A 14,484-nucleotide genomic window follows, 5' to 3' on the forward strand; every position below is an offset into this window, starting at 1 on the left:
TATGGTAGCGTATGTTAATACTGATGACCACTACAGACTACATCTATATAGATATGGTAGAGAATACAATAATATTATATAGTACATCTGTATGGCACAACATATTTTCAGATAAGTGTCCAGTGTCCACAGGCCATATGGATTTGGGGGTCCTTGATATGCTGCTCTAGTAGTGGATGGTCCTTGGCTTGATTTGAGCCATGCAGTTGAATATGAAGCTCAGGTTTATGTAACAGATGAGATGGAGAGGTAAAGGACCCGGTGGTGAGTCACACACACATGCTGCTCACAAATATTCATGTTATGACCCTGAATTAAAAATAAACCTGTGCATGCATGGATTCCTAGTTCCTACTTTATAAGTTTATATGCATTCACACACGACACCAATAAAGTGTAGGCCTACAGTTGCAACTGAGGGCTGTTTGACTAAGAACAGATCTGAGGGCTGTTTGACTAAGAACAGATCTGAGGGCTGTTTGACTAAGAACAGAGGGTTGAAGCGGTTACATTCTGGTACTTTCCAGCACTCAACTTGTTTTTTGTTAAATGTGTGGGTCACTTCCTGGTATCTTTTATCTTTGAGGGCGTTTATATTTGTTGTGTTCCTTGAGCAAACAGAGATCCTCTTATGTCTGCATCTTAGTCAACCTTTCACCCCTCCAGACCGGCTATTTTCCAAAAGGCTAAGTGAGTATTGGACTTAAGTGGTTAATAATCAATAATCATAGTCCAATAACATGGTATGGTAATATGATTCTGAAATGGCCATTCTGCATAACGAGCACTTTTACATTTGCTATTTTAAGTATATTATGGTGCTAAAATACCTTTGTACTTTGACTTTAAAGTATTTTGAATGCAGGACATGTAGTGTATTTCTACATTGTAGTATCAATACTTACGTCTAAAATCGGAGTCCTCCTTCCCAACACTGTGTGTAAGGGAGGTGCTATGTGAGCGTTACATTACATACTCAAAGTAAAAGCACCTCAAAATTGTCCTTATGTACGGAAATGTATTTCATTACGTTCCACCACTGGCTACACACAGTGAAAAGGACCCAAGGCCAAGCCTCTAAAAAGCATATTTAATTAGCCCTGCTGCAAGCCACCTCCTCTCTCTGGTTAGTGCTGTCATAAAGCCCCCATCTCATCTCTCATCTCTGGCTGTTTTATTGTTGCGCTCAGGGGCAGCCTGAGTTTATGCCCTGTTGAACTGTAGAATTTATAAACAGCTCTATCAGTTTGCCAATTAGTTTCTCCAGTTGATATTGGCTCGGCCTGGTGTTCAGTTATGATCAGGTGTAGCCTACAGTATGACCCCCTTTCCACCGGTTGGTTCCCAATGGGAACCGGTTCAGTTCTTTTTGGTTCTTAGTCCATGAACCAGAGCTCCAAATTGGTGGGAAAAACTAGACCTATATTAAATTGTTTATAGGATCAATACAAGTAAATTAATACATGATAACCCTTCCACAGTAGTAGTTTTTGTATATTTTCCTACATAATGACTAACTTTTTAAATGTAAAATTTGTAATACAATAAATCATTGTGTTCGTGTAAGTACTCAACTTTGGAAGTTTCATGGTGATAACAATCTAATAGGTATGGTTTTGCACACTCAATTCATAATTAACGTTCCAATTATGGATCCTTTACCACTGCGGCACCTTTAAGCTCCTTATATGTTACATTTCTACAGACCTATAAGAGTGCATTTGGTTCCATTTGTTGACAATCAGTGCATGTATCATATCGTATTGTTCTAGACTAGGCCTATAGGGCATAGGCTATCTGACTGACGATTTTCAACACCACAATAAAATGTTTATTATAAATCCAGAACAAACATAATATAACATCCATACTGCACAGTGTACATAAACAAACTTTCAAAACAATAAAGGTTGAAAGTCAAGGTCAAAACAGAGCTGGTATTTGAATTTTCGTGAATCTTTTTTTATGTATACAATGTACAACGTTAGCTGTTGTGTAGTGGCAGGTCTCCACTATTCGGCACAATTCTAAATGCCAATTGTGACGCAGTAGGCTACTGACTGACGTCCACACTCATAGCACCAACTGGAAGCGCTGCTGCGCTGGGAAAACATCCAATTGAGAACACACACGATATTTATTCAACCGTGCAGCGATGTCTGGAAATAGAGTAGTAGCATTATTGGAACACAGTTCGGACAGCGCACATTGACGGGGTAGTATGCTGTATGTACTATTGTACTAAATATACTCTAAGATTGTACTATATACATAGGACAACAATGGCGGCAAGTGTTCTGATGCGTGCCATTCGCAGCCAGTGTGTAATGAATGGTCTCAACCAGCAGGATCGATCGGATTCAACACTCAGTCCATTTAAATCTGTGGTTCCCAAACTTTTTGCTTGTAGATCTGCTATTCTTAATTATTTTCTAATTCATGGAATTTCTTAGATTTTTCTTTACTTTATTCATGAATGTTTTTTGAAAATGTTTTGAAATAATACAAATTCCAAACGAAATGTAGGAAACCAAAAATAAGGGGACCCATGAAAATGTGTCCGCGACCCACAAATGGGTCCCGGCCCCGGCCCAGTGTTTGGGAAACAGTGACTTAAATGATGTAAAAGGAGGCCTGTTATGTCCATACGAGTGAGTTTGACATACAGTGAAAAAACAAAAACAAAAAAGGCAGTTAATAATATGTACAATTGATCATGTGGCAGAAATTGGAGTAAAAACAAACATCCAAAAATATAAACTTTCCTTTTGTAGTACATATAGTATTCTTAATGGCAAAATATAATTAGTGCCTTGGCATCAGATAATCGAGATAATAAGATAAGATAATCAGATAGCTCTAATCCTAGACACTTAACCCCAGCAGGCCAGCTAGCCTGCCAGATCCAAGGTCGTACCCTGAATCCAAAGAACAATAAGTACAGCAGTGGCTGCCAAACAGTTTCCCTTGGAGTCCCCCTTCTAAAGCTGAGACCACCCACGTGTGTGTGTGTGTGTGTGTGTGTGTGTGTGTGTGTGTGTGTGTGTGTGTGTGTGTGTGTGTGTGTGTGTGTGTGTGTGTGTGCGTGTGTGTGTGTGTGTGTGTACTGTCTGTGTGTGTTTGTACGCACACCCAACATAGTTCTTGTATTATGGAGAGCGAAAATAGCTGATCTACAAGCTCACAGTGCGTCACATGGCAACGCGTTAGAACATTTCTAGGACTATTTTTTGACAAAATGACATGCCCAAAAATAGCGTTGCCAGGTTCAAATGGATGAAAGCGAGTTATGCTTTTTTGTAACATGTTACAGCAACCACCTACAGCTACAAGCAGACAGACAAGGCCTCACGCCACCCCCTCTGATCTTTGGCACCCCCATAACCCTATGGGGTTCCCGGACCCCAAGTGGGACACCACTGGGCCAAACCAAATCTCTTTGCATCCTCGACTTACAGCCCAAACTATACAGCAGTCCCAACCAAGTGTAACTACGGTATCAAACCAAATATAATAGTAATCAACACATTCATGTGTTCATTCATTTATAGTAACAGATTACAGGTTATTTATTGCGACAAAGTCAGAGAGGGTACATTATTGAAGCTTATACAGATGATAGTGTTCTTTTTGTCATAGATGGATAGAATGTTTTGATGCAATTCTGTAGCATTGCTTAGTACCAGTGTGTGTGTGTGTGTGTGTGTGTGTTTGTGTGTCTGTGTGTGTGTGTGTGTGTGAGAGATAAAGGTGCAATAGTTAATCAAATGAATCGATGTAATTGATTATAAAAAATAATACATTTTAATTAAATAATATTTTTTGTGGGAAATGTAATTTTTCCCAAAAACATTTTCCGAAATAGAAATAAAATGCCGATTTACAAGCTCACAACATTTTTTTTTGTTGCATGACATCGTTGTACGACGTTGTACTACAATAGGGCTTCAGTTAATCAGACGAATCGATTTAGTGACGTCGATTATATTAAAAAAAATCTATTAGAAATGTTTTATTGAAATTTGTTGATATATATAATAAATATATTAAGAAAATAATGGATAACCCTAATAGTGTTTAACCCAATAACCCAAAAGTGTGAGAACTAGTGATTTAAAAGGCATCTGTAGAATGGACAAGGGCATGGACCCGTGGATCATGGCATATAGAGGTATGGTTGGTGGATGTCATAGGCCGGTGGTGCCAAATATTTTTGGCATCTGGGGCCCACTTGAAAATCTCTAAAGTGTTTGCAGCCTACCCATACTGTACTTACTGTACATGGATGGGCCACGTGCATTTTCAGAGAATGTTTATTTTTTAATAATTAATCTATTGTGTTCCCGGCTTGGTAAAGTACTATTAAGTCCCTATTTATTGGCAAACTGAAAACACATTTTTCAAGTTTTTTCCTCTCTCTCTCTCACTTTTTTTACGAAACCTTGCATTTTCTTTGGCCCACTTGCAATACCCTCGTGGCCCACCAGTGGGTCCCGTCCCACAGGTTGGAACTCACTGACTGGCAGCTAGTTCATCAGGTCCTTAAAGAGTCATGCACATGGATAGAGTACAGTAGAATGGAATAATGAGCATTAGTGAGGAGCACTCATATGAAGATAAGGTTGACACTGGATGGGTGAAATGCTCCTTCACACTGAAACCATGCCTATTCTGGGGTGAACATTCGCCCCCCCCCCCAAAAAAAAATGGCCGATCTACAAGCTCGAAACGTGTCGAGACACGTTGTGTTCTTGTAGGCCATTTTTCGGGTGAATGTTCTTTGGCGTGTAGATGGAGGAAAGCAGCCAAAGTGCAGTCGCATTAGCTCTAGACCAAGTTCCCCGTTATGATGACAGGGGGGGGGTTATGGGGTCAAAAAGGTTGAGGGTATTATGGGCATGCGCGGTGGCCGTCGTCCACACAGTCAGATCTCAGAGGATTCAATCCTCTCGATCCACGGCAGACCCGAGGAAGGTCTCTCGTCCTCCTCCTCGCCGCCTCCCACGCTCCCCTCCCTCCTCCCCCTCCTCCTCTCTGGAAACTCCCTCTCCAGCGTGCCGTTCCTGCTGTCCACTCCACCTCCTCTTCCCCCTGCTCCTCCTCCTCCTCCTCCTCCTCCTCCTCCTCCTCCTCCTCCTCCTCCTCCTCCTGCAGCTCCTCCTCCTGTTGCTCCTTCTCCGCACTCCCTCCCGGCGCCTCGGAGGAGCTGCAGATCCTGCTCCAGGGCCTCGTTGCGGTGGAACATCTCCAGGTAGCTGGCCTGCAGCTCCCTCTGGTAGCGGATCACCTTGACAAGCCATTTTCGATAATCATGTTTAGATAATCACGTTTCTTTCCAATCTATGTTCTAGAGCTTTTCTTTATACTATGCAATCTGTAAATAATATGTATATTGTTTTCAAATCATGTCTTAGTTTAAATGTTTTGAGGTTGAGGCCTTTGGGCTTAGCACTTTTCCTTTTTTATATTGTACGTACTTTTCCCCTTTGTATTGTTTTTTATCCACACTTTTCCTGGGCTGTGTGTGCTCCAGTTCCTGTCGATTTGATCCAATGAAAGCCAATGAAACTGGTCAGATGACCAATGATATCCAATGAAATCAACAGGAACTGGAGCACACACAGCCCAGGAAAAGTGTGGATACTGTGCTAAATAAAATCAAAGCTAAATCAAACCTTGTCCTTCTCCGTCTGCCACGTGCGGCGCTCGTCCTCGAAGGCCGTGGCGGCGGCCTCGCTCTGCCGCCGCTCCAGCAGGAGCTGCGCGCGCAGCCGCTGCTCCTCCTCCGCGCTGCCGGAGCCTCCGCACCCTCCTGCAAGCCGTCCAAATAAAAGGTAGGGTAAGTCATAGCTTCTTTGTTTTTCCTTGTTGAAGCTCTATATTCTGATAGTAATCATTGCTATATAGTGCTCTCCAGCACTGTCATAACCAGAAACAGTAGGGCCCTGTTTTCGTCACCGCTAAACCCCTTATCCATAAACTTCTTTGCCTTTTTTACTACCGTATTTTGAAAAACTTTTTTGAATAGTTCAACTAGCCAATCTACATTGACACATTGTGAGCTTGTAGACTGGCCATTTTAACTATTCAAAAATGTTTTGCAAAATGGTAAAAAAGGCAAAGAAGTTTAGAGATAAGGGGTTTAGCGGTGACGAAAATGTATCCCCCAATCTCTAAACTTCTTTGCCTTTTTTTACTACTACTACTACTTACTATATACATTTTTTAATAGTTCAACTAGCTGATCTACAACTCGAGTTGATGTAGATCGGCGTGTTAGCTGAACAATTTTTATGTTTTTCAAATAAAGAAAGGCAAAGAAGTTTAGGGATAAGGGGTTTAGCGCTGACAAAAATAGGGCCCATGTTCAGATGCCACCTCTGCCTGGTGGATCAAATTGGTATTCCAACAACGTGTAAATGGCTGAATTGAGCAGGACCATTTTTTTCGTGTCATCCTTTAAGCCTTAATGTCTGACTGTACCACATGCTGTTTACATGTCTGCATAGTGACTAATAATTATTATTATTAGTAGTATTACTAATAACCATCAAACAAACAAACATCAACCCTAGATTCTTACTTCAAAAGAAAGCAATCAGAATTATAAATCACGCCCGATTACTATGCACCAACAAATCTGTAGACTTCACAACAGCAGTCATAATGTACAAATGATCAAATGTAATCAATGCAATGTTCATTCTATGACCAAAATAAACTGAACTGAACTATTCAGTCTCAAGGCTAGAAGGTTATTTAGATAGCATGTTATGTAGACAGACGCCAGGTCATTTGTATAGCTGGCATCCTAATCCTATAGCGTGCAATGCATATTTGCATACTGCATAGTTTCATGTACAGATTATTGTCTTTTTGGATATTCTACTGTTTTCGACTGATGATAGGTTCTTGGTTTACCTATGATCCTAGATTAAGTTTCTATTAATTTGATGTATATTACCTTGTGTTTTCCATCCTCACTGTGAATTGCTCTGGATTTGAACGTCTGCTAAAATGCCTTAAATTGTAAATGAACAACACCAGCTGCTGTTCCTCCCTCCCCGTACCTGCTGTGCTCTCCTGGGCCGCCGCTCTCCCCTCGTCGTGTGCGCTGTTGTGGTTGTGTGCGCCGGGGGTCGTGTGGAGTCTGCTGCGCTGCCGCTGCTGCGTTCCCTGCAGCGCGTCTATGTGGGCGTCGCGGCCGCGCAGCTCGGCGCGCACCTCCCTGAGCTGCGTCTTCACCTGGAACAGCTCGCTGAGCTTCTGGGTCACCTCGGCCTGGGAGTCCCTCAGCTGCTGCTTCAGCAGGGAGATCTCGCCCGACTTCTGGCACACCTGCCGGGAACCAGTGTTGAGCGAGTGAGAAGAATTAGCAACCGGGTCTAGGGGTAATTAACATCGAGTCACCAGACTTTCCACCTCGGAGGAAAGTCTGGTATTCATTCCAAAATGGCCTGTGTGATGAGAAAAAGTCTTGCAAGGACTCTAAGTATACAATACAGTACCTGCCACTGGGTCTCCTCCAGCGTGGGGGAGGTGACCTTCACCCTGACGGCTCCTTCTTCCTCCTCCTCCTCCTCCAGCTCCCGCTGGCGGCTCCTCTCCATCCTCAGAGCGTCCATGTCCTCCTGCAGCCTCCTCTTCTCCTGCTGGGCCTTGTAGAGCTGCAGCTGCATGCTGCGCTGCGAGCGCTGGGCGTGCTGGGAGACCTGCCGCAGCTTGGTGGCGTACAGCCGCTTCAGCTCGTCCACCTCCTGCTCCCACAGACGCTGTTTCCCCTCGAACACCTGCGGGCCGTCAGGGAGCCGTTATAGAGAGAAAACTTTTCAGTGAAACCTCCTAGAGTGAAACGAGGAAGTGAACTGATTTTTTACCCTAGAACACTAAATGTAACTTTTGTCAAACCATCACTAAACCCAGGTATATTTTACCCATGTAATATATTCCATTAAATATTTCTCATCAAAATATGTAGTACAGCAATACAAAACTTGAGGTACACTTCTTTTCATCATGACTTTTCACAAAAAAACTAAAAATAGATATCATTGGGGGCCCTATCATAATCGGTGAAAATGTGGGTATTATTTTGGAAATATTCCTAAAAAACAAATAGTCTACATAATAATAAACAAAAGGGGAGGATGAAGCCTGCAGTGACTCACCTGAGCGATGGCTCCCTCGCTCTCATCCAGGTTCCTCTTCATCTGCTTCAGCTCGTGTTCTTTCTCCACCAGCCGCTCCTCCAGGTCACGCACCTGGACGGGGACAAAGCGCAGTTAGACCTGTAATCAAACGTCTCCATCCACCCGACTGTCATCACATAATATTTGTAAGAGATGGTGGCTGTCTTTGTTCATGTCGGTATATACGAACCATTTCCTCCACAGAGACGGAGAGGGCCAGCTCGTAAGGGGGCGGAGCCTCTCCGCCGTAGGGCGCCAGGCGCGTCAGTGTGGCCATGCTCCGACACGTCATGTGGGCCATGTCCGCCATGACCACGCCCACAGAGCCCCCCGCCACCTTCTGGGACAGACACGCCCGGTCCAGGGAGCCGATGGTGTTGATGTGACCCATGGAGGCGCTGGAGGAGAGGAGAGGAGAGGAGAGGAGAGGAGAGGAGAGGAGAGGAGAGGAGAGGAGAGGAGGGGAGGGGAGGGGAGGGGTTTTGTGAATAAAACCTTTGTGAATAAAACCTCCCCTCTGCAGTGCTCTAGTCTAAAGTGACCGGAGTCTGTCTCATTTCTCCCCAAAGGCCCTTGATTATGATGGACACACACACCATACCTGTAACTTTCATTGGAAAATTGTTCCAGGGCCCGCGGGCCCCATTTCGCTATAGTTGAATACCCCTGCTTTACAGCATTGGTTCTCAAAAGTGGATTCCAGGGAGTGTGGGTTCCTTTCATGTGGGTCTAAATTAACCCACACAAGTCTGCAGCTCTCTGACAGTATAGAAATTAAACCCAGTGAACCCTAACGGGTCCATTTGGTTTAATTTGTTTATACCGTCAGAGTTTGAGAAACACTGCTTTACCTCACCACGTACACCAGCTGAATAATAATAAGTGTGTACCTGATGTGAGCGAGGTGTGGGCGGAAGGGCGGTCGGTACGGAGGCAGGCTGTTCATGGAGTTATGACCTGAATCAGACAGGTTGTCATCGTCCTGGGTCGTCCCACGCACTGATGACAGGGCCTGCAACGGACGCTCACAGTTAAGGCAGCCGTTCGTCATCGCGTCAATAACATGCTTAATAGTAGCAACGCTACTCAACGACTCAAAAAAACACTGGCCATGGTGGAGCTATGCCACCTATGCATTGATGGAAAATGTACTTTGTACTTCAATGTAGAAATACAAGTTTACTTGAGTGAAAGTACAAAAGTATTGGTATCAAAATGTACTTAAAAGTGCCAAAAGTAGAAAGTCCCCATTATGTGTTTTGTGTGCAAATCTTCTACGACTTAAAACAAAATAATGTAATATGTTTTTTGCTCGACAGCACACGGATTCAGTGTCACAGTCTAAACCAGTGGTTTTCAACCAGTGATTGAAGGGATTCTAGGTGGTCCCCAGATAAATGATGGAGAGTTGGTAACCAAATGGAGCCTTATCTTTAACTCTTGGACCCGTACGGGTCCATTGTTAAACATCTGATCAACGTTTGCCTGTTATCTCTCCTACTACAAACACATCATGGAATTGTGAACAAAATATTATCCAACGACAACAAAATATTCTACGTTTTGGTGTCTGAGAGGCTTATAAATCTCATCACACGGTGATCCGTGGCTTAAATGCCCAATACATAATGATATGAAAAGGGTTGAAAACCACTGCTCTAAACATTGGGAAGCAGGCCCGGGGCAATAGAGAAATCAGACGCGTAAGAAAGCGCCTGCAGGCACATGTTAGGGCACCTTGTTGCCTGCGGTTGCGGGTCCTCCATGGCGGGAGGGCGAGGGCGAGGACGAGGAGGTGGAGACGGCCGTGGGGGCGTGGGCGTACGCCCGGTGCAGCCCGTTGGACACGCCGTGGTCAGCGTCCTCCATCTTGGACGAAGGGTACAGGTTCTGCATGGAGCTGAAGTTTTTGGGAGTGACGGGCTTGAAGGCCGACGGCCTCAAGCGAGACTGGAAGGAGACGAGGGAACAAAGGGCGACCGTTGACAAGTGCTTGAAAGTGACTAAGTGCATTTATCATTAATTTGTACTCTACTGGAGTATTTCCAAATTTCCACTACTAAATGGTGCATTTATATAGCGCCTTTATCCAAGGTGCTTTACATAGATTGTGCATTACATTCACCCATTCACTTCACAGACCGATGGCGGCGGAACCATGCAAGGCACCAACCAGCACATCAGGAGCAATTAGGGGTTCAGTGTCTTGCTCAAGGACACTTCGACACTAACTCTGGGGGAGCCCGGGTTCGAGCTGGCAACCTTGCGGTTACCATCCAGCCACTCTACCCCTGAGCCACCGCCGCCCCTTTGTAGATTTAGATTATTATTACAAAACATACAGTAACCACTTCAGCCCTTACTCTATACATTTCGGAAAATAGCCGATCTACGAGCTTACAATGCAAAATATTATATTTCATAATGCTGGTCAAGCATGTGCATTTGCGAGTGTGCATGCACCGTGCACGTGATGTCATGAAAAATGGCATCCCTCCAGTTAAAGGATCACCAGTACACCACTGGGCATAGCCCATATATGTCAAATTATTATTTATCATTAAAAATAGAGACCGCACACTTGATGAAACTCCCAGATAATGTTTTTTTAAATTAAAACCATTATCTGGGAGCTTCATCAAGTTTTAATGAGTAACCACTACAGTGATGTTTTTTAATTGTTCTATTTTTGTGCTCATCTTGGATCAATGGAACTGGTAGTATACTGTACCTTAAGTTCCTATTTATCCGTGTCACAATGAAAACTCATTTTCAAAGTTTTAAACAAAAATAAAACATATTTTTTGCTATTTACAGTGTTCCCTAAATGCATACTATTGTAGACGCTCCCTGAGCGCAGCATAGACGCTCCCTAGGCCTAGAAGCAGGAAGGAACTCGTTTACTGCTTTGTTTACACCTGTGTTTTGCACCCAAGCTGCAGGAGCAGCAGGAGCTCAGAGAGATTTAGAACAGAAATGCTGAAAAGAGTGTGAAGGGAATAACTTCTGGGTATAACAACCCTTAAAGGGACGTTTGAAAGGAGAGACACAGCAGAGACATAGTTTGGATTACTTTTTCTGGTGAGTTGGCTGCTCAACATTGACATTGTTATGCTGCATCTGCAGTTGTTATTTTAGTTCTAATGCTGCTGCTGGAGTGAAACATAACAAGAAACAATCAAAAATTGCGAGGCGCTGTGAGCTTGTAGATCGCTAATGCTCCCCTCAGATTTGGGATTCTATATTTTTAGAATTCTATATTTTTCTTTTGCATTAAACACTTGAACCCTATGGTTCAAGTGTTTAATGCAAAAGAAAAACGTTCCTATCGCACAAATATTGGGCAGCCCCCATATAGTAACTCTGAGGATCCCTAGGGGTCCCGGACCCCCTATTGATGAAGACCCCACGTGTTATCAGATGAGAGATGGATGGGGAACAGCTCACTTAAAGAGGAAAAGGGGCGAAGAGAGATGATGAAGTTCGAGACAGCTAGAGCTGAGTCAGGGGGAAGCTCCACGCCGGCTCACATAAATCACACTGTTTCTGTTTGAATCGATATGCTTGTTCCAGCCTGTGTGCTGCGTTCTGTGTTCTTTACTGTAGCTCTGATCAATTCAGCCGAGACCGCCTGAGACTTAGTTCCACTGCTGTGATAAAGACACAACATACCATGGTATTAAAGCGCTAGATTTTTAGTCAACATTGCTTAGTTTTTATTCCGTTTTTTCGTCTGTGAAAAAGGTAGTCGGCGGAGTATGATTTCTCATCATTGTTTTTAGTGGACAAAGCGTGGCTCACCTTCTCGTACTTTCCACCAATGGGCAGTGAGTTGTTCTCTGTGCCGTCTTTGTGGTAGACCTGGGCCAAGATGTCCTCGTCCTCGTCGGCACGCTCCCTCTTCGCAGAGGTCACGCCAGAGGTCACGCCAGGGACACGGTCCTTGGCTTTGGGCTCCTTCCTGATTGGTGAAAAGCACAGCAGAGCTACAGAGAACCGTGTCACCTTTTTACCTCTTTAAGCCCTGGCCAGTGTACTTACTTTAAGTTGGGACTTAAGGTGTTCCATTCCTCCAGTAGAGACTCTACTGGATAAAATGCCATCTATCAAAACATTACTTTTAGGATAAATGTTCTAAAAATAGAAACTCTACTCAAATAGAAACTCAAAAGTAAAAAGAATTGCACATACAAGCTATCTCATAGCACGGCACAAAGTGCCTATTTTTGAAAAATCTTGAACATTTGTGCAAATCTTTGCTTCTGAGGGTCCCTGAAGCATAACAGCATATTTTCAGATGGGGGTCCGTAGCCGAATGCATATCATTGCCGGGTCCAGTGGTCTAGGACCGGACAGATGGTTTGTGTTGTAGTTGGTGTTGTAGTCTACATGTGAGACCCCCCGGACCCCCAGCCCAGTATACCTACATGTGAGACCCCCAGGACCCCCAGCCCAGTATATACCTACATGTGAGACCCCCAGGACCCCCAGCCCAGTATATACCTACATGTGAGACCCCCAGGACCCCCAGCCCAGTATATACCTACATGTGAGACCCCCAGGACCCCCAGCCCAGTATATACCTACATGTGAGACCCCCAGGACCCCCAGCCCAGTATATACCTACATGTGAGACCCCCAGGACCCCCAGCCCAGTATATACCTACATGTGAGACCCCCAGGACCCCCAGCCCAGTATATACCTACATGTGAGACCCCCAGGACCCCCAGCCCAGTATATATACCTGCTGATGTTGAGGTAGTTAAGCAGCTCTCTCTGGTTGAAGCCTTTCTTCAGGAGGCTGTGGTTCTGCTGCTGTTGCTGCTGCTGCTGCAGCTGCTGCTGCCGGGGTCTCACCTGGGATGGGACCCCATAATCCTTATTATCGTTTATCGTGATTAAAAAAAGGAAGAATGATAAGCTCAGAATTAATCATATCGCAGAGATTCTAATTTATCGTGAAATTGTCCTCCGTCATACAATACTAATTAGCTTCTGTTGAGCTGCAAATTCAGTACAACTTAAACCCCTCTGTACTTGATCAAACAGACCGTGAAGAGCACATTTGCGCAAATTGATTTTCCAAAAATATCGGATCTACAAGTTTGTAGATCGGCTATTTTTGGCAAATGTGAGGGGGGAAGGGGGGGCTTTCAAGTTGTTAAGAAAAGTGCAGTAATCACGACGTGTCATTTTCCTACGGTCACGTAGGAAAATATAAAATATAAAATAGAGAGACTCACCTGGGGCACGGCGCGGTTGGCTCTGCTGGGAGACACGATGTCTGGCCGGTCCACCAGGCTGCCGACGCTGCCCATGCCGCAGCGGGACGACAGGGGCGGCGCGCCCGCCGGGAAGGCGGCGGCGCGGAACTTCTTGCCGGGGTCACGCGTCAGAGGGAGAGTCTGGACCGACGTTGCCATTGGTCAGAAGACGGGGCGGGCGCGAGACGAGCTCTGTGGCAGGTTGGAGAGACAAAAGGAGAGGCCGTTGAACACTTGGTGCAGACATAACACAGGCGAGGCGGTGTGAGCTTGTAGAACGGAGGGAAGATTTAATTTTATACTTTAATAAATAAATGCATATATATATATAATTTTAAAAATAGACAATCTACAAGCTCAAAATGAGTTGCGATTAGAGGTCTACTTCTAACAGGATGTGTCATTGCTGCAGTGTGTGTGCGTGCGTGTGTGTGTGTGTGTGTGTCTGTCTGTGTGAGCTGACAGATGTGTCTGTGCACGTGGGTTCAGACAGCTGTCTCCCAGCATGCACCACTGACATGCCAACACGTTCAGATCACAGCAAGGTCAACCGCAAAACTCTCTGCTCCAAGATCCTTGTACATGCAATCATACACACAGTCACACACACACACACACACACACACACACACACACACACACACACACACCTATATATCAGCAGAGCAGCACTGTATATGAAATGACACTTTTCTGTTAATTAAAGCCATAAAGGTCGTGATATACTCTGAATGCAACACACACACACACACACACACACACACACACACATTCAGTTTGAATGATGCAGTCTTCTCTTCACAGAAGCAGCAGCAACAACCCAATATGATTGTGAGGAGGATGCATTGCTCATAAGCGAATGCACGCCAGCCCACATCCCATCCCATCTCATTCTGGAGAAAGAGAGAGCCCAAAACACAGCCTGAAGCATCACAAAACCCTGGGAGGCCGTCGCTGCTGTTCTGCTCTGGGGAGAGAGAGGTATGAGGCAGCATAATGCCACTGTCGGCTTGGAAAACCTGGTATATAT

General features: G+C 44.6%; 1 protein-coding gene across 3 annotated transcripts in view; it reads right to left on the reverse strand.

Annotated features, from left to right (window-relative positions):
- Positions 1-1,823: 1,823 nt before the first annotated feature.
- n4bp3 (NEDD4 binding protein 3) overlaps positions 1,824-14,484 on the reverse strand; it is a 43,466-nt gene continuing 30,805 nt past the window's right edge. For 2 of the 3 annotated variants that reach the window (XM_080773895.1, XM_080773896.1), the window contains exons 2-12: positions 13,434-13,646; positions 12,935-13,068; positions 11,991-12,150; positions 9,927-10,139; positions 9,080-9,201; positions 8,380-8,587; positions 8,169-8,261; positions 7,509-7,790; positions 7,071-7,338; positions 5,676-5,812; positions 1,824-5,287 (exon numbers count right to left, since the gene is read on the reverse strand). In XM_080773895.1, the coding sequence (XP_080630021.1) occupies positions 4,925-5,287; positions 5,676-5,812; positions 7,071-7,338; positions 7,509-7,790; positions 8,169-8,261; positions 8,380-8,587; positions 9,080-9,201; positions 9,927-10,139; positions 11,991-12,150; positions 12,935-13,068; positions 13,434-13,613 (2,160 nt within the window). In that variant the 5' untranslated portion in view covers positions 13,614-13,646 and the 3' untranslated portion in view covers positions 1,824-4,924. The remainder of the gene's footprint in view (positions 5,288-5,675; positions 5,813-7,070; positions 7,339-7,508; positions 7,791-8,168; positions 8,262-8,379; positions 8,588-9,079; positions 9,202-9,926; positions 10,140-11,990; positions 12,151-12,934; positions 13,069-13,433; positions 13,647-14,484) is intronic. The other variant, XM_080773897.1, reaches the window with a different exon arrangement.

This window comes from Protomyctophum bolini (assembly GCF_963924005.1).
Source record: "Protomyctophum bolini genome assembly, chromosome: 10".
NCBI classification, from domain to species: Eukaryota; Metazoa; Chordata; class Actinopteri; order Myctophiformes; family Myctophidae; genus Protomyctophum; species Protomyctophum bolini.